This window comes from Halichoerus grypus, chromosome 2 (assembly GCF_964656455.1).
Source record: "Halichoerus grypus chromosome 2, mHalGry1.hap1.1, whole genome shotgun sequence".
Taxonomy (NCBI): domain Eukaryota; kingdom Metazoa; phylum Chordata; class Mammalia; order Carnivora; family Phocidae; genus Halichoerus; species Halichoerus grypus.
The window spans coordinates 151,908,612-151,935,415 of record NC_135713.1 but is presented as its reverse complement, the minus strand read 5'-3'; the positions used below and the strand labels follow the sequence as shown (position 1 = coordinate 151,935,415).

At 63.1% G+C, this 26,804-nt stretch overlaps 4 protein-coding genes and 1 long non-coding RNA gene across 13 annotated transcripts; 2 read left to right on the top strand and 3 right to left on the bottom strand.

The window, feature by feature from the left end:
- Window positions 1-161: 161 nt before the first annotated feature.
- Window positions 162-4,148, bottom strand: LOC118519079 (uncharacterized). Of its 2 annotated transcripts, XM_078067841.1 has the most exons (9): window positions 2,866-4,148; window positions 2,389-2,496; window positions 2,193-2,264; window positions 1,878-1,966; window positions 1,530-1,781; window positions 1,078-1,242; window positions 855-986; window positions 454-597; window positions 162-297 (listed from the first exon to the last, which is right to left on the bottom strand). In XM_078067841.1, exons 1-9 carry the CDS (start codon window positions 3,360-3,362, stop codon window positions 239-241), a joined length of 1,518 nt encoding a protein of 505 aa, XP_077923967.1. In that variant the 5' UTR covers window positions 3,363-4,148; the 3' UTR covers window positions 162-238. The 2 variants fall into 2 exon arrangements, with proteins under 2 accessions (XP_077923967.1, XP_077923966.1); XM_078067840.1 differs by having other exon boundaries at window positions 855-1,226.
- Window positions 4,149-4,389: 241 nt separating this feature from the next.
- Window positions 4,390-15,590, top strand: NEURL4 (neuralized E3 ubiquitin protein ligase 4). Of its 5 annotated transcripts, none has more exons than XM_036066291.2 (29): window positions 4,390-4,840; window positions 5,566-6,010; window positions 6,243-6,308; window positions 6,454-6,752; window positions 6,913-7,024; window positions 7,106-7,194; window positions 7,749-7,821; window positions 7,939-8,203; window positions 8,425-8,606; window positions 8,917-9,002; window positions 9,125-9,287; window positions 9,388-9,586; window positions 9,661-9,737; window positions 9,828-9,906; window positions 10,237-10,406; window positions 10,500-10,631; window positions 10,939-11,084; window positions 11,175-11,399; window positions 11,493-11,591; window positions 11,678-11,839; window positions 12,045-12,203; window positions 12,733-12,891; window positions 13,212-13,391; window positions 13,471-13,558; window positions 13,638-13,745; window positions 13,881-14,025; window positions 14,170-14,282; window positions 14,358-14,523; window positions 14,933-15,590. In XM_036066291.2, the coding sequence occupies exons 1-29, from the start codon at window positions 4,559-4,561 to the stop codon at window positions 15,135-15,137; spliced, it is 4,674 nt and encodes a 1,557-aa protein (XP_035922184.1). In that variant the 5' UTR covers window positions 4,390-4,558; the 3' UTR covers window positions 15,138-15,590. The 5 variants fall into 5 exon arrangements, 4 of the variants coding, with proteins under 4 accessions (XP_035922184.1, XP_035922183.1, XP_035922185.1 ...); XM_036066290.2 differs by having other exon boundaries at window positions 10,237-10,412; XM_036066292.2 differs by lacking the exon at window positions 6,243-6,308.
- Window positions 9,563-14,206, bottom strand: LOC144381176 (uncharacterized). Its single transcript, XR_013445984.1, has 4 exons — window positions 14,069-14,206; window positions 12,215-13,516; window positions 9,815-11,960; window positions 9,563-9,664 (listed from the first exon to the last, which is right to left on the bottom strand). It is a non-coding gene; the product is annotated as an uncharacterized LOC144381176 (long non-coding RNA).
- A 118-nt stretch (window positions 15,591-15,708) lies between the features above and the next one.
- GPS2 (G protein pathway suppressor 2) lies at window positions 15,709-18,467 on the top strand. 2 transcript variants are annotated; one of them, XM_078067845.1, is made up of 11 exons: window positions 15,709-15,833; window positions 16,040-16,202; window positions 16,546-16,655; window positions 16,735-16,847; window positions 16,979-17,058; window positions 17,146-17,228; window positions 17,429-17,582; window positions 17,686-17,754; window positions 17,853-17,932; window positions 18,020-18,115; window positions 18,292-18,467. In XM_078067845.1, the coding sequence occupies exons 2-11, from the start codon at window positions 16,109-16,111 to the stop codon at window positions 18,373-18,375; spliced, it is 963 nt and encodes a 320-aa protein (XP_077923971.1). In that variant the 5' UTR covers window positions 15,709-15,833; window positions 16,040-16,108; the 3' UTR covers window positions 18,376-18,467. The 2 variants fall into 2 exon arrangements, with proteins under 2 accessions (XP_077923971.1, XP_035922209.1); XM_036066316.2 differs by having other exon boundaries at window positions 17,665-17,754.
- A 188-nt stretch (window positions 18,468-18,655) lies between these two features.
- On the bottom strand, window positions 18,656-23,328 carry EIF5A (eukaryotic translation initiation factor 5A). 3 transcript variants are annotated; one of them, XM_036066336.2, is made up of 6 exons: window positions 23,163-23,328; window positions 21,103-21,288; window positions 19,925-20,029; window positions 19,618-19,749; window positions 19,458-19,531; window positions 18,656-19,314 (listed from the first exon to the last, which is right to left on the bottom strand). In XM_036066336.2, the coding sequence occupies exons 2-5, from the start codon at window positions 21,265-21,267 to the stop codon at window positions 19,469-19,471; spliced, it is 465 nt and encodes a 154-aa protein (XP_035922229.1). In that variant the 5' UTR covers window positions 21,268-21,288; window positions 23,163-23,328; the 3' UTR covers window positions 18,656-19,314; window positions 19,458-19,468. The 3 variants fall into 3 exon arrangements, with proteins under 3 accessions (XP_035922229.1, XP_035922230.1, XP_035922226.1); XM_036066337.2 differs by lacking the exon at window positions 23,163-23,328 and adding an exon at window positions 22,797-22,934; XM_036066333.2 differs by lacking the exon at window positions 23,163-23,328 and having other exon boundaries at window positions 19,452-19,531.
- Between the last annotated feature and the right edge of the window lie 3,476 nt (window positions 23,329-26,804).

Here is a 26,804-nt window from a genome sequence, read left to right as displayed (position 1 = left end):
GGCCTCGGAGGGCCCTTGCTGAGTCCAGGCCCCCAGGCTGCTCCAAGCTTTCTTCTCTGCTCTGCCCGCTGTGGTTTCCTGTGTGCAGAGGTCCCTCCCTCCTCCCCGTCCTCAGTGACTGAGCAGGCCCATCCTCCGCCAACGATTCAGAGCACCCAGACTCCTGCACTTCTCTTTATTGTCCACCTCAAGGGTGGTGAGGGCTGGGAGAGGCTGGTCCCCACCCCATCCCCGCTGGCTACATTTTCCATTGTCTGCTTCCCTCTTCTTGAGTCCATCGAAGCCACAGGGTTTTGTCTGGAGGGAGAAAGGACTGGGTCACTGGCTTTCTTGTAACAGGTGGGAGATCTGGCCCATGTCCCCCTGAAACTCCCTAGAACCTACCCACTCAGGCCCTCTCCCTCCCTGGCCAGCGCAGGCAGCCCCTCGCCCCTCGCCCCTGCCCAGGCTCACGTCTGCATTGGTTTTGGTGTGGGGAGTGTGGGCTGCTTCCAGGTTCCTTCTCCAAGCTTTCTGGGCTTCGCCAGTTGAGCCCCTTGGATACCAGCCACTGACACCAGCCCGACTCTGCTCTGTCTTTGGAGGACAGGGCAGCACCTGGAGTGGGGTGGGTGGCAGAGAGGAATCAGGGAGGAGGCGTGGGGCCAGAGGGTGGTCCCAAGCTGGAGGGGGTCCCAGCCCCTTCTGGGCCTCCCCGGTTCCTCTCTGTACAATAGGAGCCTTGCACACCAGGATGCTTGGGGCCGCTCCTGGCATCTGTTGGTGATCTACCCTGGTATGCAAAGAAGGGGGGTTGGGGGGATGGGAGCTGGCCAAGAGCCACAGAGCCAGCCATTGCGGCCTGGTGCCCTCACCAGGCTGCGATGTTGTCCCTGCCAGGGACTCTTCGGGGGTCCAGGGATCCTGGACAGGGCTTCCTGTGTGGTCCAGCAGACGGACTTCAGTGCTTATGGGATTCTCAATCACCCAGTTAAAATTTGCGGAGGCTGGAAGGATCAGGGGATCAAGGTTGGGGCACCCATCATTCTGTTGGTTGTCAGCACCCCCTGCCCCAGGCTGACCCAGCCCAGCTCTCACTGTCCTGCTGCTCAGGCTCATCTTCTGTGTCCTCTTCGGGCTCCGGGTGGGGAGAGGACCTGAGGTACCTTCCTTTGCTGTAATACTCCTTGCGTTGCAGATCAATCTCCTGGTCCAACACGATGGTGGCTGAAGGTGGGGACCGATTTCTGAAGGTAGGGGAATCTGAAGAGTCACCCCAATCACTCTGAGTCTTACAGCCGCCTAGGGCATCCAGGATCCCCAGGTGTCCATAATGGCCCCCCCAGCACAGGGGAGAAGCTCAGGCCCCGGGTTCTCATCTCCATTCTATGCCCTCCTCCATGTTAGGAAACCCCAATGACCTCTCCATCCCCCACGTCTCTCTTGGGCTTCCTGAGGACAGTTGTGTTGAGGACCCCACCCCAGCTGCCCTCTGTCTTCCCTGGGCTCACCTCCCATTGCCCCCCCCCCCCCCAAGCACCATGGCTAACCCTTGATTTCTGGGATGTGGTTCCTGGTCACCAGGCCAATCTCATCTTTGACTCCTCTGGCCAGTCCTCCCGTCCAGCCTCTCTCCACAGGCCTGGGCTCCGGGTCCAGCATCGCGCCCCGACTGCCACGGCCCGTACTGGTGCTGGCCTCGTTGTTGTGCTTGTTATTACTGAAGGGAAGATTTCTCTGAGCTTTGAGGAACTTTCCTTCATCATAGTGTGACTTTCGGTGCTTGTCAAAATCATTGGAGTCTGTGGGCCATTGTAAGAGCTTGGCTTTCCCACCAGGCTGCTGCCGAGGGTTCACTCTGCCTCCCCTTTCCACTCAGCCCCCACCCCTCATCTCACGTGTCTTGGAAAAGCTGTCTGAAGACCCCGAGCTTCTGTTATCGCTGTACTGCAGGACCTTGGGGTAGAAATTGTCCATTGTTGCAAACCTGAAGGGGAGGGAGACTAGTTGGGGGCGCCAAAGGGGAGAGGACAAGGAGGCCAGGTGGTAGATGGGGCCTAGCTGGCTGACTCCCCCACCTTGGCCTTGGTCAGTCCTGATGGGAATTGAAGTACCTCCCATTTTGGCGGCCAAGAAGCAGAACAGGCTCTGACCCCAGGGTTGGAGGAAGGAAGAGGCCCCAGATCCCTACTGATCTCTGGCAGGCCTCTCACCTTTCCGCCAGAGCCTGGGGAGTTACCGAGCGAGATGATGCCCCAGGCGGGTCCTCGTCACTGTCCTGCAGCCTGCATCGGAGGGAGGGAGCAGTGCTGAGAGCTGAGGGCAGCAGGCAGTATCCGGGCCCTGAGACCGCTCTGCCTCCCCCCACCCCCTTTGAATAGGGAGGGGTCTGGGCTGAGGGCTCAGCACCTGTGGTAGGGAGTGCTGGGCTCATCCACCTTCATAAATCCATAATCCTTGCCAGCGGGGTGGTAGGTGGCCAGGATATTCATTTCATCCCACCGCTGGGACTTCTTCCTGGAGTAGGGGGAAGGACACAAGAAAGGGGGAGGAAACCTCTCAGCGACCTCCTCGTGGCAGCCCTCCCTCATTTTTCCAGTCACTCAAAACCTTTTTCTGGTACCCTCTCGTCGTGTCAGGGGGAGAGGAGCCTGAGGATGGGGGTTGCACCTAACGATTATCACGCACTGTGGAACCAGCATTTACCTGGTACCTGCTGCTCTCCCCAAGGCCTGGGACCTCAGATTTCCCACCCAATTGCCCTCAGCCGCTCACACTTCACAGTTCTTAGGACTCCACCCCTTTCCCCTAGCTCCGCCCCTGTCAGTGTCCGGAACCCCTCCCTCCCCGCTCCGCGCCGGGTCCCCGCTGAGCTGGACTCCTTACTTCTCTGCCCTGGGGGATTTCTGCATCAAGATGGAGGTGCTGGTTTTTAGGATGCTGCGGGGCCGGTCCTCACAAGGTTTGTGGGAGTGCAAGAGAGTTGACTCGGAGCGCGGTGGACTGCATTCCGAGTTGAACACCCCAGAACATCCGGACCGGGGCCGGCAGGTCCCGCATACACTGGTTCCAGGGAAGGGGGCATTTAATCCGTCAGGGTATGTGCCGGACCCAGCGCTGAGGTCCGCAACCCTCGCAGGGTGCTGGTAGGGCCCGGAACCGAGGACTGCTGCCCCCCCGGAGGGCCGGCTACAACCAGGACAGCAAGTTACGACTCCCCCGGAGTGCAGGGAGGTCCCAGAACCGTGAAACAGGACGACACCGGAGGGCGGCCCGGCGTGTGCCTCGACTCCTCCGATTCCTCCTGGCACACCCTTGGCTGCCCCTCCCGGGGATTCCCCACTGAGGCCGCTAGCAGGCCCCGGAGCCTCCTGCTTTTCCATGGCCCCACCCGGGGGCCACTCTCAGCTGCCCCGCCCCGCCCCCTGGCGGCACATAGCCCCGCCCCGAAGCCCCGCCCCCACTGCGGCGGGCTGGGGGCGCTCGGGCGGAGGCCCGGGTCCCCTTCCGCTCCGCTCCCTAGAGCCGCGGCCCCGGAATCAAGCTTTATATAGGGACCTCGGGCTAGGGGCCCCTCCGGTCGCTCCTCCCTTTCTGTCCCACCCAAAGGCCAGCTTTCTTTGTCTCTGGGATTTGTTCCCGCCCTTCTTCCCCATCACCGCCCTCATCCGAATTATCCAATCACAGCCAGGGGTCCTGGTCACGGGGCGAGAACCCCCGTTTGTGACGTCACAGTCTTCCCACCTCGGCGCGAGCTCGAAGAGTTGGGCTAGGAGCTTGTTCACAGCACGGGGGTTTTGGGGGAAGACCGTCAGCGCCGTTACTGGAAACCACCTGCCGGGGTTTCACGGGGCCTCTATCCGTGGCGTTAAGATTTAAGGGTTTGTCTGGATTGGAGTTCAAGGTGGGCTTATTTAGAAATATCGCGAGCTCTTTTATCCCATTCCCCCACCCCCAAAAGTCGGCCCGCTTTGCCTCTCACGAGAGGTGTGATACAAAGTGGAGGGGTTGCGACAGTGTCGCGAAACATAGCCGAGCTCGGTGGTGCGCAGGGCAGAGGTTTTCATTTATAAAGCTACCGGCTCCCGTCTCCGAATCCTACGGACGCCGCTCACCCCGCTCCAAAGCGTGCGAACTCGAAGGGAAGACCACCCCCCCCCGCCGTCCTCCTCTTGCCGTAAAGCGAACACTTCAAGGTGTCGCCCGCCTCGGCGAGGGCGGGGTCGTCGGTGCGGCTGTCGCAAAGCTGGACGTGGGGGCCAGCACCCCCTGCGTCGTAAAGATGCTTGCGGCGGTCGTTTCTTCCACTGTCGCAAAAGCTCCCTGCCCAAGTCGGCACGGCTGTCGGAGCCACTCCGTCACCCCGCCGTGCCGTAAAGCAAGCCTGCCCGACCTCGTCGTCCTTCCGTTCCCACCGTGGTGGTCGTTAGTTCCCTAGCCCGGGATGCTTCATCGCCCGGCAGTGCCGTAAAGCATACCCGGCCCCAGCCCCGAATCCTACTCCCTCCGGGTGTCTGTGCACCGCGGTTGCCACGGTGCCGCCAAGCGCGGCTGTCGCGCGGCCCCGGTGTCAGCGGCGATGGCGGCGGGGTCGGGTGGGAGTGGGGGCTCTGGGGGAGGCCCCGGGCCGGGGCCGGGTGGGGGTGGGGGCCCCGGCGGGAGCGGCGCAGGGCCGGGGTCCGGCGGGGGTGTGGGCAGCGGCGGGGAGCTGCACCCGCGCACTGGGCGCCTGGTGAGCCTGTCGGCCTGTGGGCGGACGGCGCGGCGGCAGCAGCCGGGCCAAGAGTTTAACCACGGGCTGGTGTTGAGCCGGGAACCCTTGCGCGATGGACGCGTCTTCACCGTCCGCATCGACCGCAAGGTGCGGAGCGGGGCCCGCGGAACCGAGATGTGGAGGGCGGTGGGAGGGGGCGAGCGGGAGACGCGGGGTAGGACATCCAGACTAGCCCACGTCGCCGGCTACCGACAGACCTTCGGGGCACCGGGCGACGGGCAGGAGGGGCGCATGGAGCAGAAACGTTCGCTCGTCATGACGGGGAGAGGGATGAGGAGAGCTGGAGTTTCCTGCACCCCCAGGAGCTGGGCAGGGACACGGGGCTGCATCCCCAGGAATGCTTAGGGACCAGACCTCCCGGAATCATTTCTGGGAGGATGGAGGGATGTCGGGGATGTGATGGGAGGAGAGGGGAGAACCGGGGAGAGAACCAACTACTGGAGGATGAACTCGGGCAGAAAGATGGGCGAGGAGAGACACTCGCGGAGAGGGAGGTGTGCGTGCTTGGGTGTGATTTGGTGAAGAGACTAGGGGCACGGAGGTGGGATGTGTGAAGAGACGGAATGTGAGCCAGAGCCTGGGAGAGAATCAGGCCAGGGGGAGGAGGAGGGTGGTATAGGAGAGCTGTGAACCCCGGGTGGTGCAGGAGTCACAGAGACCCCCGCCTCTCTGGAGTAGTGTTTCACGTCTCAGGAGAGAAAAGTCAGAGACGTGGGAAGAAGGGGACACGGTGGTCTGTGAAACGTGGGTTCCTAGTGGTGGGAGACCCATGGTGGCCCATCCTGAGCCTTTGTCCACCACCCTTATCACAGGTCAACTCCTGGAGTGGCTCCATTGAGATTGGGGTGACGGCACTGGACCCCAGTGTGCTGGACTTCCCAAGCAGCGCCACGGGGCTGAAGGGGGGCTCATGGGTAGTGTCAGGCTGCTCGGTGTTGAGGGACGGACGTTCTGTGCTGGAGGAGTATGGTCAGGACCTGGACCAGCTTGGTGAAGGGGACCGTGTGGGCGTGGAGCGCACAGTTGCCGGGGAGCTGCGGCTCTGGGTGAATGGGCGGGATTGCGGGGTGGCTGCCACGGGCCTCCCCGCTCGTGTCTGGGCCGTTGTGGACCTTTACGGCAAGTGCACCCAGATCACCGTGCTACCCCCTGAGCCAGGTTTCAGCCCCCCTACTCCCATCCCCACACCTCCCCTCGAGCCCTCCGCGCCCCCCGAAGATGCCGCCTTGACTGAACAGGGGACCTCTGGGGATGAAGGTGAGAACACAGTTAGGGCAGTGGTGGAGGGGTGGGGCGGAGGCAGTGGCTGAAGGCCTGGGTGAGACCAAGGGACAAACAAGGCTGGGTGTGAACAGGGTCACTCAGACCCCCCCACCACCCCGAGTCCGTTGAAGGGGAAAGAAGGGGCTAGAGGAGGGGGGTCTCCTGTCTGTGGGCCCTGCAGCAGGGGCTGAACCCTTATTCCCCTTCCATCCCGCCCGGTCCCCAGCCTTCATGGTGTCCCCAGCGCAGGCCCGGCCGGAGACGTTTCCTAACAGCCTTGAGTCGCATAATGGTGAGGGCTTCCGGGAGGCTTTGGGGAGTGGGAAGTGAGGTGGACGAGGCGAGGGGAGGGGCCTCAGGAGAGGGCTAGGGGGAGAGTGGCGAGCCTGAGGGTGTAGAACCTCATTCCAGCTTCCCTCCCCGTCCCGCTGCCGTAGACTTTGCCAGCATGGAGCTCTCCGAGGTGGTGGGCAACGCCATCCTGTCTGCCTACAACGGGGGGCTCCTAAATGTGAACCTGAGCTCCCCGCCGGCAGGGGAAGGACTGGGGTCTGGCGGTGCCGCCACCTCGCCCGTCCTCACTTCCAACGATGCCCTGCTCTTTCACGAGAAGTGCGGGACGCTCATCAAACTCAGCAACAACAATAAGACCGCCGAGCGCCGCCGGCCCCTGGATGAATTCAACAACGGGGTTGTTATGACCAACCGCCCGCTCCGGGACAACGAGATGTTTGAGGTGTGCGAGCTCCCGGGTGCTGGCTGGCCCCTCGCCCTCCGGGAACCAAAGACGGGGCTCCATCCTTGACGGTGGAAGGGTGGGGCCCAGGGAACGGCCGGGGGTCCTTTCTCGGCCTTTACACGCCCCGCCTCCCCCTTCTGCTGTTGCTCCCCCCAAGATCCGCATCGACAAGCTTGTAGACAAGTGGTCGGGCTCCATTGAGATCGGTGTCACCACGCACAACCCCAACAACCTGGAGTACCCAGCCACCATGACCAACCTGCAGTCAGGTACCAGCCCCTGGCCGGGCGGAGGCACCTTCCTAAGGTGAGGGAGGCCCGGGCCCTAGCCAGGTGTCTACCTACCGCCAGGCACCATCATGATGAGCGGCTGCGGGATCCTGACCAACGGCAAGGGCACTCGCCGGGAGTACTGTGAATTCAGTCTGGACGAGCTGCAGGTGAGGGGGGCGGGGCGCAAGAGTCGGGGCCGCTGTCCGGGGCAGCCCTGTCACCCCGCATCCCTGCCTGGGCACTACGCTCTCCGCTGCGACCTAGAGCAAGGCCTCTGCTCTCTCGCCTGAAGGTTCCTTCTGAGAAGGCAGGGTTGTCCGATAGTTAGGCTCTCAGATTTTGGAGTCAGAGGGTCACTTTCTCTTACTGTGTGGCCGTGTGGGGTCGTGACCAGAGGCAAGCAGCTCACTCATGGTCTCTGGTAGGTGGTATTTTTTTTTTTCCTTTTTTTATTTTTTTCTAACGTCTGAACTGAGCTTGTTAGTATTTTATAAACTGCTTGGAGAAGTGGGTAAAGGGATGTTTGTAAGGGGGCTTCACGCCGTGACTGATTTGCCGGGAGCGTTCGGGGGCTCGAGACTCCGGCGCCTTTGGGGCCGTTCCCCAGTGGCCTGGGCTGGTGGGAAGGCTTTAGAACCCCTCTGTTCTCAGGGGCCCCAGGACAAGCCTGGAGCCTGATGGGGGGATGGATTCCGGATCTTTGTTTTTCTGCTTTGGCTAGGAAGGCGACCACATTGGTCTCACGAGGAAGTCCAACTCGGCTCTCCACTTCTTCATTAACGGCATCGACCAGGGTAAGGGGACGCCCAGGGCAGGCTGCTGGGTCAGGGCTTTCGGGAGTGGGGGGTCTGTACGTCCTTGTCCTGCCTCTCTCTGATGCTGGTCTCCCCACATCTCCCCCCCCCGCTCAGGCGTGGCCACCCCACTGACACCCCCAGTGGTGTATGGTGTGGTGGACTTGTACGGGATGGCGGTGAAGGTGACCATCGTGCACAATAACAACCACAGTGACCGTCTGCGCCGGAACAACGCCATCCTGCGGGCGCTGTCTCCGGAGGGGGCCCTCCGGCGCGCCAGCCCTGCTGCTCAGGCAGAGCCCGAGCGCCTGCTTTTCCATCCCAACTGCGGGCAGAAGGCAGCTATCACCCACGAGGGACGCACTGCCCTGAGGCCCCAGTATGGCCCACGGGGTGGGGAGAAGCCTGCAGAAGGGGCTCTGATGGGATGGGGGGGTGGAGAGCAGGAGGCAGAGGGACTCTGATATGGGGAGCTCTGGACAGGAACGGGGGGAGCCTCGCGGAGAGTGAAGGCAGCGGGTGTCGGGCAGGCATCGCCGGGCGAAGCTTGGCATGCGCGGAGCGTGTGTTCGCGCCTGAGTCCCCGTTCCCTGTCCTCAGTGCCACCGATGACTTCAACCATGGCGTGGTGCTGAGCAGCAGGGCCCTGCGGGACGGAGAGGTGTTTCAGGTGCGCATCGACAAGATGGTGGACAAGTGGGCCGGCTCCATCGAGATCGGCGTCACCACCCACGACCCTGCCTACCTGCAGCTGCCGTCCACCATGACCAACTTGCGCTCCGGTGAGCTCCCCGGGAGGGCGGGGCCCGGAGAGGGTCTGCGCGAGGAAGCTGCCCCCGGAGCCCTGATGCTCGGTCCCCAGCTCTGTCTTTACCGGTCCCGCTTGTGAGGATTCATTCAGGCGCCGAGCGCTGCTGCGTGGACAGGGCTCGGGGGGGTGGGGACCTGCAGAGTTTTCTGCCCGGTCCTGGGAAGAAAGCTGACCGTCAGGGCAGGCTGGGCCGGCGGCTCTGGGGAGGGACGTGGAGACTGCCGCATAACGGAGTGGAGCCCTGGCTCCCGCTCACGTCCTGTTGCTCCCTGTCCCCGTAGGGACCTGGATGATGACTGGGAATGGGGTGATGCACAACGGGACGACCATCTTGGATGAATACGGGCACAACCTGGACCGCCTCAAGGTGGGAGAGCGGGGTTACTGCCGGGGCTGGGCGAGCGGGGGGTGGGCAAGGCGGGGCCGCCGTAGGACCAGCCCTCGCGGGAACTCTGCCTGACTCCTCACTCCAGCCCCCCTTCTTCCAAGGCAGGGGACACGGTGGGCGTGGTGCGGCGGGAGGACGGGACTCTGCACTTCTTTGTCAACGGGATGACTCAGGGCCCCGCGGCCTGGAACGTGCCCCCGGGCGTCTATGCCGTCGTGGATCTGTATGGCCAGGCAGCCCAGGCCACCATTGTGGACGACGTGGGTGAGGGCCGGGGCCGGGGGCTGGGGCGGCCCTGGGGGCGGGGGGGGAGGGGGGCCTCGGAGACCACCGGCAGCCTCACGGGTGACGTCCCCTCCCCCAGAGGTGCCCCCAGTGCCCGAGCCGCTCCCTGACGGGAACAACCAGGTGTCCCCCAGCTCCCCGTCGTCGGGGGCCGGGGGCTCCGACCTGCGCTTCCACCAGCTGCATGGCAGTAACGCTGTCATCACCAACGGGGGCCGCACGGCGCTTCGTCACAACTGCCGCAGCGAGTTCAACGACGCCATCGTCATCTCCAACCGGTCAGTGTGGGCGCGGCCCTCCGCGGCCTCGGCCTCCCGCGCGGGGCCGCCCTGATCGCCGCTGTCGCCGGCAGGGCCCTGCGGGACGGAGAGCTGTTTGAGATCGTCATTCAGAAGATGGTGGACCGCTGGTCAGGCTCCATCGAGGCCGGTGAGGGGCGCGGGCAAGCGCGTGCGCGTGCATGGTGGTGCATGCCGCCTGTTGTTGGGGCCTTGGCTCTCACCTACCCCTGCCTCCTAGGGGTGACCGCTATTCGGCCGGAGGACCTCGAGTTCCCCAACACCATGACGGACATCGACTACGACACGTGGATGCTGAGGTTCGGCTGCCCGCTTTGACGGCCGGCCGGGAGGGCCGCGTGGAGCTGGCCAGGATGAAGGAAGCCGGCCTGGGGCCTGCTGTGGCCCTGGCAGGCCCGAGGGATCTGGCTGCCCCTTCCCTCCGATTCTGGGAGGCCCTCCCACGTCACCACGCACCCTCCAGCAGCCCAGCCTCCTCTCCTCTGCGGGCAGCTCCTGCTTTTCCCTGGGGGGATCCCAGAGGCGTAGGAGACAGAGCAAGGTGGAAGGTTCTGACGAGCAGGGACCGCGCAGAGGCCTGCGTGGGGAGGAGCTGGGAGGCTTACCAGCCCCGCCTGTCGTCCCTCCAGTGGCACGGCCATCATGCAGGACGGGAACACCATGCGCAACAACTACGGCTGCGACCTGGACGCGCTGGGCACGGGCGCGCGCATCGGCATGATGCGCACAGCCAAGGGCGACCTGCACTACTTCATCAACGGCCAGGACCAAGGCGCCGCCTGCTCAGGCTTGCCTCCGGGTAAAGGTGACTGGTCTGTGGCTTTCGGCCTGCCAGCCTCACGCCAGCCCAGCCCGGGCCATCCGGCCTCTGACCCCACCCTTCTCCACCCAGAGGTGTATGCGGTGGTGGATCTCTACGGCCAGTGTGTCCAGGTGTCCATCACCAATGCCACCGGCCCCATGGACAACAGCTTAGCGACCAGCAACACCGCCACCGAGAAGTCCTTTCCCCTGCACTCCCCAGGTCCAGCTGGCCGTTAGTGCGCTGTGGGCCGAGGGCGGGGGGCGGGGGGATGTTCAAGGCCAGGGCACCTGCAGACCGAGGGCAGGAACAAGCCAGGGGCCCGGGTAGGATGCCCCCCAGGAAGGGGGGCGGGGTCCGGGCTGGAGCGTGGGCTGGGCGCCCCCCTGCCACCTGGGGTGTGGGAGTGGGGGCCGGGCGAGAGGGGCCTTTAGGGCGGCTTCCCGTTTGACCCGAAAGCTCTGCGCCCTGCGCTTTCTGAAGCCCGCAGCCCCAACGCTGCGCCTTCTGTGGCACCGTGTCCCCGCAGTGGCCGGCGTGGCTCACCGATTCCACAGCACCTGTGGCAAGAACGTGGCCCTGGAGGAGGACGGCACGAGGGCGGTGCGCGCGGCCGGCTACGCGCACGGCCTCGTCTTCAGCACCAAGGAGCTCAGGGCGGAGGAGGTGTTCGAGGTGGGCGCCGGGCCGTCCGCCGCGGGGCCAGGCTGTTGCCCCAGCTCGCGCCCCGCGCCCGTGGCAGCCGCCGTGCTCTCTCGCCCTCAGGTGAAGGTGCAGGAGCTGGACGAGAGGTGGGCGGGCTCCCTCCGGCTGGGGCTGACCACGCTCGCGCCCGGGGAGACGGGGCCCGGCGCAGGCGGGGGCCCCGGGCTGCCTCCCTCCCTCCCAGAGCTCCGGACAAAGACCACCTGGATGGTGTCCAGCTGCGAAGTGAGACGCGACGGGCAGCTCCAGAGGATGAACTATGGCCGGGACCTGGAGAGGCTGGGGGTGAAGCCGCGGGCTCCCGGGCCGGGGGTGGGGGGGAGCGGGGGTGCGGGAGACATGGCCCGAGGCTCTGTGCTCGTGTCCCCTCGGTCCTAGGTGGGGAGCCGTGTGGGCATCCGCCGGGGCGCGGACGACACGATGCACATCCTGGTAGACGGAGAGGACATGGGGCCCGCGGCCACTGGCATCGCCAAGGTAAGTCCGAGACGGTTCTTGGGTTTGGAGAGCGGGCTCGAGGCCTTGCACGGATCTCTGACTCCCGCGCTGTGTGCGCCCTGCAGAACGTGTGGGCCGTGCTGGATCTCTACGGGCCGGTGCGGAGCGTGTCTGTGGTCAGCTCCACGAGGCTGGAGGAGCCGGAGGGCACCCAGCCGCCTTCTCCCAGCTCAGACACTGGGAGCGAGGGCGAGGAAGATGACGAGGGGGAGGAGCGTGGCCTGAGGGTGAGGGGCCGCGGCAGGGCACACGGGGCCTGTGGACGGGCGGTCGGTGGGCCAGTGGACACCAGGGTGCTCTGGGCTTCTCAGATGGCGCCCCGGGTGGGCAGAGGCATAGACGCAAGCCCTGTGTAAACGCCAGGGGTGGGGGGTGGCTCAGGCCTCGCGTGGGCAACCCCGGCAGCTCCCTCTCCTTCCACACCGTGGCCAGAATCAAGTGGCCATTATGCCCACGGCCCTCGAGTTCCTGGAGAACCACGGGAAGAACATTCTCCTGTCCAACGGGAACCGTACGGCTACGCGGGTGGCCAGCTACAATCAGGGCATCGTCGTCATCAACCAACCCCTGGTGCCCCAGCTGCTGGTCCAGGTGGGCCTCACCTCCTCATCTGCAGCTCCTCTTACTCAGGGTCATCCAGGGCCAAGCTTCCTGGAGAAACCCCAGACCGAGTGGAGGCAAGCCCCTGGGATGAGCTTCCCGGGCTTCGGTTCGTACCCCGCGGTGGGATTTGTAGATTGAACGTCGGGAAGGCCCCCCGCCTTGGCGACTGGTGAGGGGAGCAGTAGCGAGGAGCTGGGGGACCTGAGAAAGACGCTTGGTCCTACGTGTGGGTGCTGAGAGGGCCTGCCGAGGAGGAGGCCTTTTTGCACCAGACGGAAAGGTTTAATTAGCCAGGGGAAGGCGGCCCCTGGGGGCAGGAACCCTTAGCCAGGCAACAACAGGACCTAGGCTGACACAGGGAAGGAAACACGTGAATTCGGTTTGTGGTCCCTCCGGCCTCAGAAGGGGCAGCATCCCTCCTTGGCCCGGGGAGGGGGGGGTTGGAGTGGGGGGCGCTGCTGGGTAGTCTCTTCCCAGGGGGCCGTGACTGGGGAGTAGTGGTCACCTTTCCCCCCAGGTGCGGATCGATTTCCTGAACCGACAGTGGACGTCTTCCCTGGTCCTGGGAGTCCTCACCTGCCCCCCCGAGAGGCTCAACTTCCCTGCTTCCGCCTGCGCCCTCAAGCGGGCGGCCTGGCTGCTACGGGGCCGAGGCATCTTCCACAACGGCCTCAAGGTGGGTGGGGGCAGACGGAAGGGACAGGGCCACGACTCAAGTCGGGAGGGGCTGGCCCAAAGGGAGAAGAGGGGCACCAGCCCTGGTGGTGGGTCACAGGCATCAAGGGAAGGCGCCTTGTGTGGGTAGATCCTCCAGCCGGTGAGCAAGAGCGCGTCATCATCTGACTCTCAGGCTTATCACGGCCTCCTGCGTCCTTGCCGTTGAGAATGTGGCCGTGGGGGGAAGGGGGCGAGCGTGGAGGCGAAGCCCGAAGGGCGGGCGTGGCCGCTGCCGGTGGGAGTCTGATCTCTGGGAAGACAGTAGGTCTCTCCTCCCAGATCTGTGAGAAGTTTGGGCCAAATCTGGACACGTGTCCTGAAGGCACCATCCTGGGCCTGCGGCTAGACAGCTCCGGCGGGCTGCATCTGCACGTCAACGGGATGGACCAGGGCGTGGCCGTGCCGGACGTCCCCCAGCCCTGCCACGCGCTCGTGGACCTCTACGGGCAGTGTGAGCAGGTTAGCCGACGGGAGGCAGGGAGGAGCGGGTCCGCAGGCCCTGGCGGCCGGGTCATCCGCATCACGCCCTGCCCTGCAGGTGACGATCGTGAGTCCTGAACCGGGGGCTGCCGGTGGGAAGAGTGCTGGAACCCAGGGGGACATGGAGAAAGCGGACATGGTGGACGGTGAGCCAGCCCCCAGCCCCCCGGGGCCCGGCCCCGCAGCCCCAGCCCCTGTGACCCTGCCCCCCTTCCGCCGTCTCAGGCATCAAGGAGAGCGTGTGCTGGGGCCCGCTGCCTGCTGCCAGCCCTCTCAAGAGCTGCGAGTACCACGCCCTCTGCTCCCGATTCCAAGAACTGCTCTTGCTTCCCGGTGAGTCCCCGGCGCTCCAGAGCCCGCTGCGCTCCTGGACCGGGGCGGGGCTGTGCCCAGAGCCCCGGGGAGCAGCCGGGAGGGGCCGCGTGGTGGAGAGCCACCGCGCCCAGACTGCCCCCCGCTTTCCCGCAGAGGATTATTTCATGCCCCCGCCCAAGCGGAGCCTGTGCTACTGTGAGTCTTGCCGGAAGCTTCGAGGGGACGAGGCCCACAGGCGCCGTGGGGAGCCCCCCCGGGAATACGCTCTGCCCTTCGGCTGGTGCAGGTTCAACCTCAGGTACACGGGGGGCAGGGTGGCACTTCTCCCTTAGCGCGCTTACCCCCTTGATGGGGGAGGCTCCCCAGAGGGCGCGTGGAGGAAGTGACAGGACTTGTAGGCCAGGGGATGGTGTCGGGGAGCCAGCGACCTGCTCCGTCCTAGGGTGAATCCCCGCCTGGAAGCTGGGACGCTGACCAAGAAGTGGCACATGGCGTATCACGGGAGCAACGTGGCGGCCGTCCGGAGGGTGCTGGACCGAGGGGAGCTGGGAGCAGGTACCTCGGCGCAGACAGAGGCAGGGTGGCGGGGCCCAGGCCCCCGGGGCCGGCCCTGACCCGGCTCTCCCACAGGCACGGCCTCCATCCTCAGCTGCCGGCCCCTGAAAGGCGAGCCCGGGGTGGGGTTTGAGGAGCCTGGCGAGAACTGCGCACCCCCGCGGGAGGGGCAGCCCCCTCCGGCGCTGCTTTCCCCCTCCCTCCTGTATGCTGGGGCCGAGACCCTGGCATCCAAAGTGCAGTGAGTACGCGCCGGGGGGGGGGGGGGGGGGGGGGGGGGCGGCGGGCGGGGGTCTCCGTGGCTTGCCCTCCGCGTTCCCACCGTGACACTCTAGCACGTTTAGCTTTGAAGGTGACTAGTACTATGGAAATAAAAAGTAGAGCGGGGCGCAGTGGGTCACACGTGCGGCTGGAGCGTGAGGTTGGAGGGTGATCAGGATGGACATCGTGAAGAAGGTTTGAGCAGAGGCCTGGAGAAGGGAGGGGGCGCACGGGCGTCCTGGCAGATGGCAGCAAGCCGGGAGGGCCACCAGAGCCCGGCCACCTGTAAGGCCGGGCTGACCCCGAAGACCGGTGCCCGTCGTGCAGGTAGCAGGGGGAGCAGGGAGCCCGAGTTCCTCATGGCCGGCCTTCTGCTTCTTGCCTGACAGATTCCGGGACCCCAAGTCCCAGCGGACGCACCAGGCCCAGGTGGCGTTCCAGGTGTGCGTGCGCCCTGGCTCCTACACCCCCGGGCCCCCTTCGGCCGCCCTCCGAGACCCTCCCGACCCCCACTTCAGCCCCGCCGAACTCGAGTGGGTAACCAAGGAGAAGGGGGCCACGCTCCTCTATGCCCTGCTGGTGCGGGTGGAGTGAGGGCCGGCCTCTCGACGACAAGCACAGTGGGGCCCCGGCTCAGCCCCCACCCCCCGCCCGCCCGCCCCCGGCGGCTCAGCCACCCCAACCCCAGCGGATGCGCCCGGAGCCCGGGGCCCGCCCGCCCGCCCGCCGCGGGCAGGGGAGCGCATCTCCGCGGGCACGGCGCACGCCCCCGGCGTGGCAGCCGCAGCCGGACTTGCCGCCGCCTCGGGGCCCGGCAGCCCCCTTCATGCACTGACTTGGGGAACACGACCCCCTGGACTCCCTCCCCCGTATCACTTAATTTATTTCCGTTTCCGTTCCTGTTACTGTGAATCCCGAGGAGCCTCCCCGGACCCGCCGCTTCGCGGGCCGCCGGGCGGAGAGGGGAGGGCGGGCGCGGGAAGGTGGGCGGCTGTACAGTTGTGACGGACGCGGGTTTCCAAGGAGCCAATAAACGCCGTCCCGGAGCGCACGCCTCGGCCTCTCTCTCGCGCCGCCCCCGACGAGCCCCGGGCCCGCCCAGCTTGGGGCGCCGGGCGAGCCGACGGGGTTTGGCTGCCCCCGGCACCCGTCGCGGCCGCTTCCGCCCTTCCCTGCGCCCGACCCGCGAGGCCGCCGGCCGCCCCGGCCCCGGAAGTAGTCGGCCCGGCGGCCGGAAGTGACGCGCGGCCGAGGCGCGGAGGAGCCGCGGAGAAAGCGCAGCGAAGGCGGGTAGGGAGGGGGCAGGGGCGGGGGGCGGGCAGCGCCGAGGCCGGAGACCCCTGCCCGGCCGCGCACGCGGGGCACCGGGGTCCGGCCGGGGGGGTGGCGGGCGCCGGGCACGTGACCGGGGTGGTGGCGGCGGCGGCGGCGGCGGTGAGCGGGCTTCCGCCTCGGCCCGCCCGGCGCGACCCCCCTGAGCGCCCGCCTCCCGGTAGGCCCGGTCCGAGGTCTGGCAGTCCGTGGCAGAGCCGGGCGCCCACGGCCCGAGCGCCCCCGGCAGCACCATGCCCGCGCTCCTGGAGCGCCCCAAGCTTTCCAACGCCATGGCCCGGGCGTTGCACCGACACATCATGATGGAGCGGGAGCGCAAGCGGCAGGGTGAGCTGGGTCCGAGCGGGAGGACAGCCCGGGCGGCAGCGCTCCGCCGGGGCCGGCCCCCACCACGGGCGGAGCAGCGCGCCGCGGCCGCGCGGGGGAGGGATGGGACCGGGCGGCCCCGCCGGTGGTGGGAGCTGGACGCCGGGTCTGAGCTCCAGAACCCTTGGGGCGGGAAGGACCTTGGAGAGCACCTAATCAAGCCTCCCTCCCTGTCCCCTCGGGAAGGAAAGAGCCGTTACCGAGGGGCAGAGGGAGCGCTGTGATAACCGGGTTTTGCAGGTCCTCGATCCCTGACACTCTAGTATTCTAACCACCTTGCCGTCTTCCCATTCTGCTTCTCCAGAGGAGGAAGAGGTGGACAAGATGATGGAACAGAAGATGAAGGAAGAGCAAGAGAGGAGGAAGAAGAAGGAGATGGAGGAGAGAATGTCACTAGAGGAGACCAAGGAACAAGTAAGCGGCCCCTTGATCTGTCCCAGCTCTTTCCTCCCTTGGCTCTCCTGCCTTCAGCTCCAGTCCCCGCCCTCCGCAGATCCTGAAGTTGCAGGAGAAGCTGTTGGCCCTACAGGAAGAGAAGCACCAGCTGTTCCTGCAGCTCAAGAAAGTTCTACATGAGGAAGAGAAACGGAGGCGAAAGGAGCAGAGGTGGGATTGGAGAGCTAAAAGTTGGGGCAGAGTGTAACTGGGATCTGGTTAACACCAGATCGGTGTCTAATGGCAGAAGAGGGGGCACTTGTCCTCGTCCTTGATTTTGACCTGCCCGCCTCCCCCTGCAGTGACCTGACCACTCTGACGTCGGCCGCGTACCCGCAGAGCCTGACGGTTCACACAGGAACTCACCTCCTCAGCATGCAGGGTGAGGAAGGCCCCGCGGGGTGGAACGCGCCCTCCTGGGGCTCGCAGCCACCCACTTCAGCCTCACGAAGCCCCTCTCCCTGTCTAGGGAGCCCTGGAGGACACAGCCGCCCAGGAACCCTCATGGCGGCCGACAGGGCCAAACAGATGTTCGGACCCCAAGTGCTTACAGTAAGGAGTAGGATTGAGTGTGGGGCGCACTGGTTTTCTCGGCTACTTCCACGCGGACCCAGGCGCCTCCGTGAACCGAGCGTCCCAAGTCGTGAGCGTCCCATGACGCTTGACCGTATTGTGGAAAGCGGGGCGTAGGCGAGGCGCTTGGGGTTCTGCCTCGCGGTGGACGGCACCAGTGAGCGCTCTCCTCCCTCCAGACGCGGCACTACGTGGGCTCGGCAGCTGCCTTCGCAGGGACCCCGGAGCACGGTCAATTCCAAGGCAGCCCTGGCGGGGCCTACGGGACCGCTCAGCCCCCACCCCACTACGGACCCACGCAACCGGCCTACAGCCCCAGTCAGCAGCTCAGAGGTGAGCGGTGGGAAGAGAGGGAGGCGGCCGGTCCCCAGGCGGCCGGGAGGAGGCCCGAGCGCCTGAGCCCCTGCCTCCTCAGCACCTTCGGCGTTCCCGGCAGTGCAGTACCTGTCTCAGCCGCAGCCCCAGCCCTACGCGGTGCACGGCCACTTCCAGCCCACCCAGACAGGTGAGGCCGCCCGGCGCCGCGGCCCTGGCCCCCTACGTCCTCCCTGCCTCCCCTTCCCGGGCTCTGCTCACCCCGCACACCCCTCCTTCCTTCCCTAGGCTTCCTCCAGCCTGGCGGTGCCCTGTCCTTACAGAAGCAGATGGAACACGCCAACCCGCAGACCGGTTTCTCCGACTCTGTGAGTATGGAGTCTTGGGAGGTCCAGGGCAGCGCTCTGCCAAGGGGCGCCCCAGGCTGCCTCAGGTCCTGACTCTCTTCTCCGCAGTCCTCCCTGCGCCCCATGCATCCCCAAGCTCTGCATCCAGCCCCTGGACTCCTTGCCTCTCCCCAGCTCCCTGTGCAGATGCAACCGGCAGGAAAGGTAAGGATGGGAATCCCACCCGCCCGAAGCCCTGCGCTTCCAGGGAAAGCAGGACCGGGTAGGAGAGGCGGCCCCCACCCCTCCTTTTCCCCCTCTCTGGGGGGTGGCTTGGAGTGCGGAGGGTGCGTTGAGGGGGAGGGCCACACCGACAGAGCCCCCCCTTCCACCACCACCAGTCGGGCTTTGCAGCTACCAGCCAGCCTGGCCCTCGGCTCCCCTTCATCCAGCACAGCCAGAATCCGCGATTCTACCACAAGTGATCGTCAGATTTTATCTTCAAGCTGACACCCAAACCCCGCCACGGGTGAGGGCCCCTGGTGTGTCCCAGTCCAATAAAATCTACCTGCCACCACCCCGGCTGCTGTGTCACCTCTCTCTGGGCCCAGGCCAGGGCTGCACGGGTGAGGAGTGGTGGGCAGGTCACAGGAGGACGGTGGGTGGGTAATGAACTCAACAGCAGAGTTCAGTGTTGTGGTTTCCAGCTTTACGTTCTAGTCAGCAAACACCCATTTAATTCAAAGAAGCAACTGAGTTGGGGCCTTCATATTAAACTTTTAGTTTTATTCAGGTTTGATTTTAACAAATGTGTCGGGGAGAGAGCCCACAGGGAAGGGTGAAGCCCATGGGGGCAGGGCCCTCCCAGATGCCTGAGGAGGGGGCAGGTCCCCTCCCCTCTCCTCCTCTTCCCTCCCCAGCTAAAGGTATTTGGGGAGAGACATAGGCAGGGGAGGGGGCTGGTCCCCAGTCTGTGGGGTGGTGCTTGGGGTAAAGGGCCATGGGGAAACAAGGGACCAGAGCAGGGATGAGTGGGGGGAGGGCACAAGGACCATTTGCCAGAATCCACAGCTTTCTGATTCCAGATTGAATTTAAAAAAAAAAAAAAAAAAAAAAAAAACCAAAACCAACCCACTAAACCACAAGCAGCACCCGCCCCCTCTCCCCTACCAGGGCTGTAGTGTAGGGGGAGAGAACAGGAGGGCAGCTTCGCCAAGGCCGGGGGGTCACTCACTCCTGGCCGAGGGAGCAGGAGGAAGGGCAGGGGCTCCCCGACAGATTGAGAGCGTGTGGGGGAAACCAAAATAAAACGTCAAATAAATCGTGGAGGAGGAGGAGTCCAGCCAAGGGCCCACCAGAGCTGGGCCAGGCTGGGGGAGGGGGCCTCTGCAATCTCGAGGATCACCGCTGCCACCGCTGCCACCCTGGGGGGGGGGGGGGGGAGAGAGAGCGGGTGAGGCAGGACGACACCGTCCCCAGGAAGGAAGCCCGGACGGTCAGGGCTCGAGCAGGTTTTCGGTGGGGACGACAAAACGTGGGCTGGGCCAGGGGAGTGGGTCACCTTCACCTGGGAGCCAGTTATTTTGCCATGGCCTTGATTGCAACAGCTGCCTCCTCTGTCATGGCAGACAGCACCGTGATCTGCGGGCGCAAAGGGGAGAGTCAGAGGGGAGCTCCGGGCAGAGGCGCAGAGGGTGCAGCTGGGCCCGAGGCGGGGGGCAGCGTACCAGGATCTCTTCTCCACAGTCATACTTCTGCTCAATCTCCTTGCCGAGGTCTCCCTCGGGCAGACGAAGGTCCTCTCGCACCTCCCCGCTATCCTGGAGCAGTGATAGATACCCATCCTGGATGCCGATCAGCTGCGGGCAGAGAGGGAAGGAAGCGCCCGGTTGGCCCACGAAGGTGGAGGATAAAGGGCCTGAGGACAAACAGAGGCGGCCAACTCCGCGTTGTCCTGCTCCCCCTCTCCCAGCATAAGCTCCTCTGGTCAATCTGTACCCCCCCCCCCAACAACCCACCAACCCACCTACGTACCTGGAAGTCATTCCTTTTGATGTTGGGAACATCCATATTATGAGTTGACGGGCAGATATCTTCGTATTTCTTGCCAGTGAAGATGTCAATACCAACCAGGTGAACCTGTACGTATGCATCACATGAAAGAGAAACCCAACCGAACTGTAGGGTGGAGAGAAAGGCATGTGCTACCCCCTGTCGGGGGAAGTCAGACTACGCTGTTAGGGCAAAATCAGGGAAGGTGGAATCAAGCCAATGGACTCAAACACTAGATAAAGCCTCTAGCAAGAACTGGAAGCAGAGAGACTCCCATTGAGGTTGGGTGACTAACCAGGGAAACCATGGGGCAGGCTTGGGACGGCCAGTTACCCTGAGCTACGGGAACACTGACCCAGGAACCAGGGGGGAGGGGGGGAGGGAGTCTAGGTAAAACCTTCGAAAGAGCGTCTGGACATCCGCATAAAAGGCGCAGAACTTAGGAAAACAAGAAGGAACGAGAAAAGAAAAGGGCGGAAAGGAGGACGACTTCAGGGAGAACTATGCCATAGGAAATAAGAAAACCAGGAGAGACCCCAGGATGAATGCTAAGCCAACAGAAGACAAACCAACTAGGGACCAAAACCCTAAGAAATCCAACAAGGATGGACCAGGTCAAGTTTTCGAGGGAAGAAAAACCTTAACTGACATGGAAAGCACTAGCAAGAATGTTAGGACCCAAAGAAGCAAGAGGCCGGCTCAGGGAACTCGGGGGGGGGGGGGGGCAGGCAGAGACTCGGTGACACCGCATCAGAGACCAAAGGGAAAGCTGGTGCCGAGCGTGGGGCAGCAAGGTGGCTCGGAGGCTCAGAGCTATGCCGGCGCCCTCCAGGAAAGGCTGCCTCCACTATTAGGCCCGGAGAAGCCCCAGGAACAAAGACTCAAGGGAAAAGAGACAAAAACGGAAAGCCACGAAGGAAGGAGCAGCTGAAAAGAGCACCTGGAGAAGTGAGAGACTCACACGAGGGTGGGGAAAGGGAAGGGTCACCAAGGAAGAGCCCAAGGCCTCCCAAAGGCACAGGTGAAAGGGGGCCAGGGCTGAGGGCTGAACGCAAGGAGATGGACGGGAAGCCAGCGCTAAAGGAACGGAGAGGGCCGGGACTGAGGACAACCTGCGGGGAGTGTGGGGAAGGCACGATGTGGAGAGGTCAAGTTCTAACCTTGGCATGGCCGTGCTTGCCGGTCTTGGAGGTAGACATCTCCACGATCTTACATGGCCGGCCTTTGAGCACCACAAAGCCGTTCTTACGTAATGCTGAGCACTGCATTGGGAAGGTGGCTGAGGCCCCTGCATCTCCTGTCTCGAAGTCCAAGTCATCTGCCATTTTAAGAGGCTTCGATTCCAACTAGAGTCAAAAAGAAAACCCGAGCCAGTCAGGATGGAGGTCAACAGAGGTCTCAATCTACCTCACTCCTCCCTGAAAACACGGCTTCATTCTTCCCACAGCCCTTTTCTTCCATCATCCACCTAAAAGAGAAGCGACGTGCCCAGGTTAAATACCGATTGGGACCACAAATACTTAAGAACTGGTGCGTGTCTGGGAGCGGAGGGGGACAGAAGCTGGACCCCCTAGCCCAAATGAAAGCTAAAGGGGTGGCTTGGGAAAGCAAGGCTCCAGGCAGTTAGGATGCCCAACCTGGGAAATGGACAAGGGCCTGATTCCTGGGAGGGGGAAGACTCAGGTGTTACTTGCCACTGAAACCAACCACCCCTCTTCCCCACTCACAACCAGGGCTATAATTAGGTGAGCAGCCATGAGCCAGCAAAAGGGCGGGGCTATCGTGGGGTGGGGGAGAGGGGAGGGTGGAGACCGGAGGACAGGGCCCCACCCGTCTCTGTTACACCCCCCACCCTATCCACACACGAGCCAGTCATTGGTACAGGAAACCACAAGGCCTCTTTGGGGGATTCCCGCCTCTCCAACGTGCATTTGCAGACACAGCCGAGGGAGAGAAAGTAAAGTTGTTGCTAACTTTCCCCCCTGCCGAACACCTCCATCTCGTTTCCCAAAGGGAACCCAGGAACCCGGCCTCTCCGCGAGGGCCCTCCCCCTTTTCCCAGGATGCACCAGGCCTGTCGGCTTTTCAGGCCGGGCCTGTAGGCTCAGCGGAAAGTGGAGGGCTGGGGAGTGGTGAATGACAATAAAATGAAAGCAAAAGGCTGGTGGGAGTGAGTAGAGTAAGTTCTGCGGGGCTGGCGGCGTCAGCGTTCCCGAGCCCGACACCGCGGGCAGGAAGTGACAAGGTGAAGAGCACCGATCTCGGCGGGGAGCTCTCCGCCCGGGACGTGAAGGCGCCGTCGGCACGACCCACAGGAGTTGGGCCGCCGTCCAATCGCCCGGGATCTCCCCGTGCCCCCGGCCACCCAGCCAGGGAGAGCGCTACTTACACCTGGCGGGCCGCCTCACTTCACATGAGTCGGGGGGAGAGCGCCAGGGGCCCATGCGGCGGGGGAGCGCTAACATATGCCCGCAGCGGGCTCTCCGGGCTCATCGGGACCCGGGCCTCGCGCTTCTCCCCCTCCCCAAAATTCCAAGCTCCCTTGGGCGCCCGCGAGGACCACCTCTCCCCGCGCTGGGGGGTTGCCGGCTCCCGCCCACCATGTGGCCTCCCGGGGCTTCCGGTGGCCGGGATCTGGGGGGGAGGGGTCCCTGCGCTGCCATGCGGCCCCCGTCCACGTTCGGCCATGAGGCCTCCGACCCCGAGGGGAGCCTCCGGTAGGGGACACTTCCGGTGCCGCCGGCACCCCCTCCCCAAAGGCCGCGCCAGGCCGGAGCCACGCCGCCTCCCCTCCCCCCCGGCCGGCCGCCAACCCCCCCCACATGCCCTCTCACCGAATAGCCCCCTCCCCCACCTCACGTGGCCTCGCGGCGCCCGGTTCTCAACGGCCCAGCTCCCCTTGCCCCGGCGGGCCGATCTGGCCCCCGGCCCTCGCCCCGGCGTGGCCGCCCGGCGGCCTCTCCCGCGTGGCGGCCTCGCGACTCGCCGTCCCCCGCCCTGCGTCGCTCCAACGTCACCCGGCCGGCCCCAACCGTCACCCCGCGCGCCAGCCGGGGCGCGCGCCCGCGCCTCTCCGCACCTCGCGCGGCTCCCGGACCGAACCCTGTGCGGCGGCGGCCGCCGCCGCTCCCCTCTGCCCCCTCCCCGACCCTCGCGCAGTTCCATCTCCACTCCCAGGCCCACGCCAGGGTTCCGCGCACGCGCGCCCTGCCGCTCTCACCTCGCGCGAACGCACTGACTCGACCCCGTCCGCTCGCCGCGAGCCCAACCGCTGCCCCCGAGCCCGCTACCGCCGCCGCCGCCGCCGCCTCTACCGCCGCCGCCGCTGCTGCACACGGGTCTTAGTACGCAGGCGCCGACTCCCCACTGACCAACCAAGCAGCCCTGTGACAGCCGCGCAAGCGTGCTATCTATCCCCCTCCGCCCTCCACCCCCGCACTGCGCAAGCGCACAGATCCTCCCCGAGCTCCACCCTCCCTCCCACCTACCCATCCAATGACGCGTATGCGTGACCCCGCCCCTCACAAACCCTGAGCTCTTCCCACCCGTAGGCAGTGCGCAGGCGCACCCGGTTTTTTAAGCCCTTCAACCTCCTCTTCCCTTCCCGTGATAGACCACTAGCCCTACCGGACAGGACTTGCGCCTGCGCAAAGAAGAGCCCTGCACTCCACACCCTCTGAAGGAAACGCCTCGGCCTCAAAGCGCATGCGTGATGGGAATCCTGACCGCCCCTTCCACCTCAGACGTCGCCTGTACGCCGGGCGTTGAAAAGACCACGCCACTGTATCGCTGGTCTCGGCTAGGACGCATGCGTCTGGGGAACGCCCCACCTCGGCTTTAACTGGACTTAAACGACTCACACGTTTCAGAAAACTTGCACTGCGGGGTGGGCCCCTCGTCTCAAAGCCCATCCCCCCTTTCCACACATGCGCGGGAGGGCTCTTTCCGCTCACACTTCCTAGCGCGCTAGTGTGGTCGGGTTACCGCCCATCTCAGCTTCACCGCTCTGCGCCGCCGGCCGCCGCTCGGCCATAGAGTTCCAGCCGCGAGCTAGAGCGGCCGCGTGGCGGCCACCATCTTGTGAAAGCCCTGGGCCGCCTGGCCGCCTGGGGCGGCCGGAGAGCTGCGGCGAGGCTTGCGCGGCCTTTCTCCCCTCCTCTGCCCCCGGCTGCAACCTGCCGTGGCCAAAACAGGTGTGTGCGAGCGCGCTTAGGAGGAACTCTGTAAAGACGAGTGGCGCGTTAAATTCCACCGGCGTTCCCTAAGCCCTGGCAGAGGAGCGTGAAGCGGGAGACAAGCAACTTCCCCGGCGGCCGCCTCCCCCGACACTCCGTAGTCCCCTCCCTCCAGTTTCCAGGTTTCCAAACCTGAGCCTGGCCGAACACCCGGGCTTGGAAGCCCGCGCCGGGATCCGCGGAATCCCGGGACGCGGCCGATGTGCACGCCCTGCACACACCGGCTTGCATGGAGAAAAGCTGATGGAGCGTGGTCCTCCATCACTCCCAGTTCCCTCCACTCTACTGTCCGAAATCTCTACCTCTTCCTGAAAAAAGCAAAAACAAGCCCGAAAGCAACCCCCAACTGCCTGGGCGCATTGTTTAAAGCCCAAACCTGCTCTTCTCACAGATGTATTGTCCCTAGGACCCAACAACTCCACTCCTAGGTTATGCACCAAATCGTTAAAGACAGGTGCTCGAATCTTCGCGGGAGAGTATGTACAGTGGCGCTCTTCACAGCAGCCAAAGGGTGGAAACGACCCAAATATCCACCAACAGATGAATGGATCGAGTGCGGTCCATACCTGTCATGGAATATTATTCAATCACAGAAGAGGAATGAAGTACTAAGACGGCTTCAACTGCATGAACTTCAAAAATACCATGCTAAGGGAAAGAAGCCAGTCACTAAAGGTCACATATCCTATGATCTGAATGATACGAAATACCCTACGATTTGAATGATAGGAAATATCCAGAATAGGTAAACCCCTTGAAGCAGAAAGTAGATTGGTGGCTGCCAGGTGCTGGGCTGGATGAGGGGAATGGGTATGGGGTTTTATTTTAGAGTGATGAAATGTTTGGGAATTTTTTTTTTTTTTAAGGTTTTATTTATTTATTTGACAGAGAGAGACACAGCGAGAGAGGGAACACAAGCAGGGGGAGTGGGAGAGGGAGAAGCAGGCTTCCCGCTGAGCAGGGAGCCCGATGCGGGGCCCGATCCCAGGACCCTGGGATCATGACCTGAGCCGAAGGCAGATGCTTAACGACTGAGCCACCCAGGCGCCCCAAAATGTTTGGGAATTAAATAAAGATGGTGGTTGCAGAACGTTGTGAATGCACTAAATGGCACTGAATCGTTGATGTAAAAAGTTTTACGTCATGTGATTTCCACCTCAATTTTAAAAACTCATACAGGAATGCTCAAAGCAGCATTATTCATAATAGGCCAAGAGCGGAAACTACCCGAATGTCCACCAACTGATGAAAGGATAAATAAAATATGGTATATCCATACAATGAAATATTACGCAGCAACAAAAAGGATAAACCTTGAAGCATTATGCTCAGTGAAAGCCAGTCACAAAAGACCACATAGTACATAATTCCATTTACATGAAATGTCCAGAATAGGCAAATCCACGGAGACAGAACATGGATCAGCAGTTGCCCAGTGTTGAGAGGTTAGAGGGAAATGTGGACACGGAGAGTGGCTGCTCGTGGGTATGGGGAAAGGGGCAGGGGATGACTTTTAGGGTGAGGAAAATGTTCCAACATTGATTGGACCGATGGTCGCATTCTTCAGATGTTAAAAAACACTGAATTATACGCTTTAAATAACTGAATTGTATGGTATGTGAATTGTATCTCAATAAAGCTGTTACTTAAAAAAAAGTACTGTCATGTTCGTACAGCCATACCTCACGTGCGTAATGTGCCCGTCCTCACTCGTTCATCCCCGAGACGTTGGCGAAGCGTCCGAGCTGACCTAAGGCGCAAGTTCCACATACCCCAAGGACGCCGAGTGATGACAACCCCAAAGAACTTCCATTCAAACTGAAAAAGGCACAAATCATCTTGATAGAAGACTGAGTTATACACGCTCAGGGAAAGAAAAAGGCAAAATACTGTATAGGACTGTAGAGAGATGAGATTTCGTACCTGGGCGAACCTCCCTAGCACGGCATGTATGGGGTCCCCACGATCCAGGGTAGAGTCCTCAGCTCCGCCAGCCCTAACGTTTTATGTTGCCAGTCAAGTCACTTCTTGAGGGAACCTTTCCTGACCTACCAGACTAAGTCAGCTTCTCATGTTCTGTGTTCTTGCAGCAAATATTACAGCATCTGCCACGTCCTGTTGCTATCCATTTATTTGTGTAATGGCTTTGCTAATGTCTGGATTTCCCCTTTAGAATAGAACCTGTATCAAGTTGGGAACCTGTCTATTCTGTTCATTACTGTGTTCACAGCTCCTAAAATTGTGCCTGGCAAATATTTGGTACACTGGAAAGATCCATTTATTGTTGCATAAAGGTGCACCTGGCTCAAGCTAACCAGACTCACAATAGATGGACCAAAAAGTGGCAATATCAACTTCTCTATAAATGGGTTGAAATGGCAAAGGGCAACAGAACATTTATTTCGTCTGGTCCATCTCTCCTTTCTTTTCTATAAGAAAAATCTAGTCCAGGGACCTTGAAATCAGGCAAGGGGATTAACTGCATGTACTTCATAACTAATACATTACAGCTCTAAGAGCATAGTGCATTTGTCTTCAGTGTGAAAGAGGCCAGTCTGTCTCCCCTTCAAAAAGAATCCTGTAGGGGCGCCTGGGTGGCTCAGTCAGTTAAGCATCTGCCTTTGGCT

Coding starts and splice junctions, on each gene's coding strand:
- LOC118519079 (XM_078067840.1), bottom strand. CDS start 3,362: ATGGAAAAGCAGGAGGCTCCGGGGCCTGCTAGCGGCCTCAGTGGGGAA. Junction 2,497..2,865: donor AAATCCCCCAGGGCAGAGAA/GTAAGGAGTCCA, acceptor CCCCTACTCCAG/GAAGAAGTCCCAGCGGTGGG. Junction 2,265..2,388: donor CCCAGCACTCCCTACCACAG/GTGCTGAGCCCT, acceptor CCTCCGATGCAG/GCTGCAGGACAGTGACGAGG.
- NEURL4 (XM_036066290.2), top strand. CDS start 4,559: ATGGCGGCGGGGTCGGGTGGGAGTGGGGGCTCTGGGGGAGGCCCCGGG. Junction 10,632..10,938: donor CTTTCCCCTGCACTCCCCAG/GTCCAGCTGGCC, acceptor GTGTCCCCGCAG/TGGCCGGCGTGGCTCACCGA. Junction 13,392..13,470: donor TCTACGGGCAGTGTGAGCAG/GTTAGCCGACGG, acceptor CCTGCCCTGCAG/GTGACGATCGTGAGTCCTGA.
- EIF5A (XM_036066336.2), bottom strand. CDS start 21,267: ATGGCAGATGACTTGGACTTCGAGACAGGAGATGCAGGGGCCTCAGCC. Junction 20,030..21,102: donor GCAAGCACGGCCATGCCAAG/GTTAGAACTTGA, acceptor GCATACGTACAG/GTTCACCTGGTTGGTATTGA. Junction 19,750..19,924: donor TCAAAAGGAATGACTTCCAG/GTACGTAGGTGG, acceptor CTCTGCCCGCAG/CTGATCGGCATCCAGGATGG.
- GPS2 (XM_036066316.2), top strand. CDS start 16,109: ATGCCCGCGCTCCTGGAGCGCCCCAAGCTTTCCAACGCCATGGCCCGG. Junction 16,203..16,545: donor GCGGGAGCGCAAGCGGCAGG/GTGAGCTGGGTC, acceptor CTGCTTCTCCAG/AGGAGGAAGAGGTGGACAAG. Junction 17,755..17,852: donor CTTCCAGCCCACCCAGACAG/GTGAGGCCGCCC, acceptor TTCCTTCCCTAG/GCTTCCTCCAGCCTGGCGGT.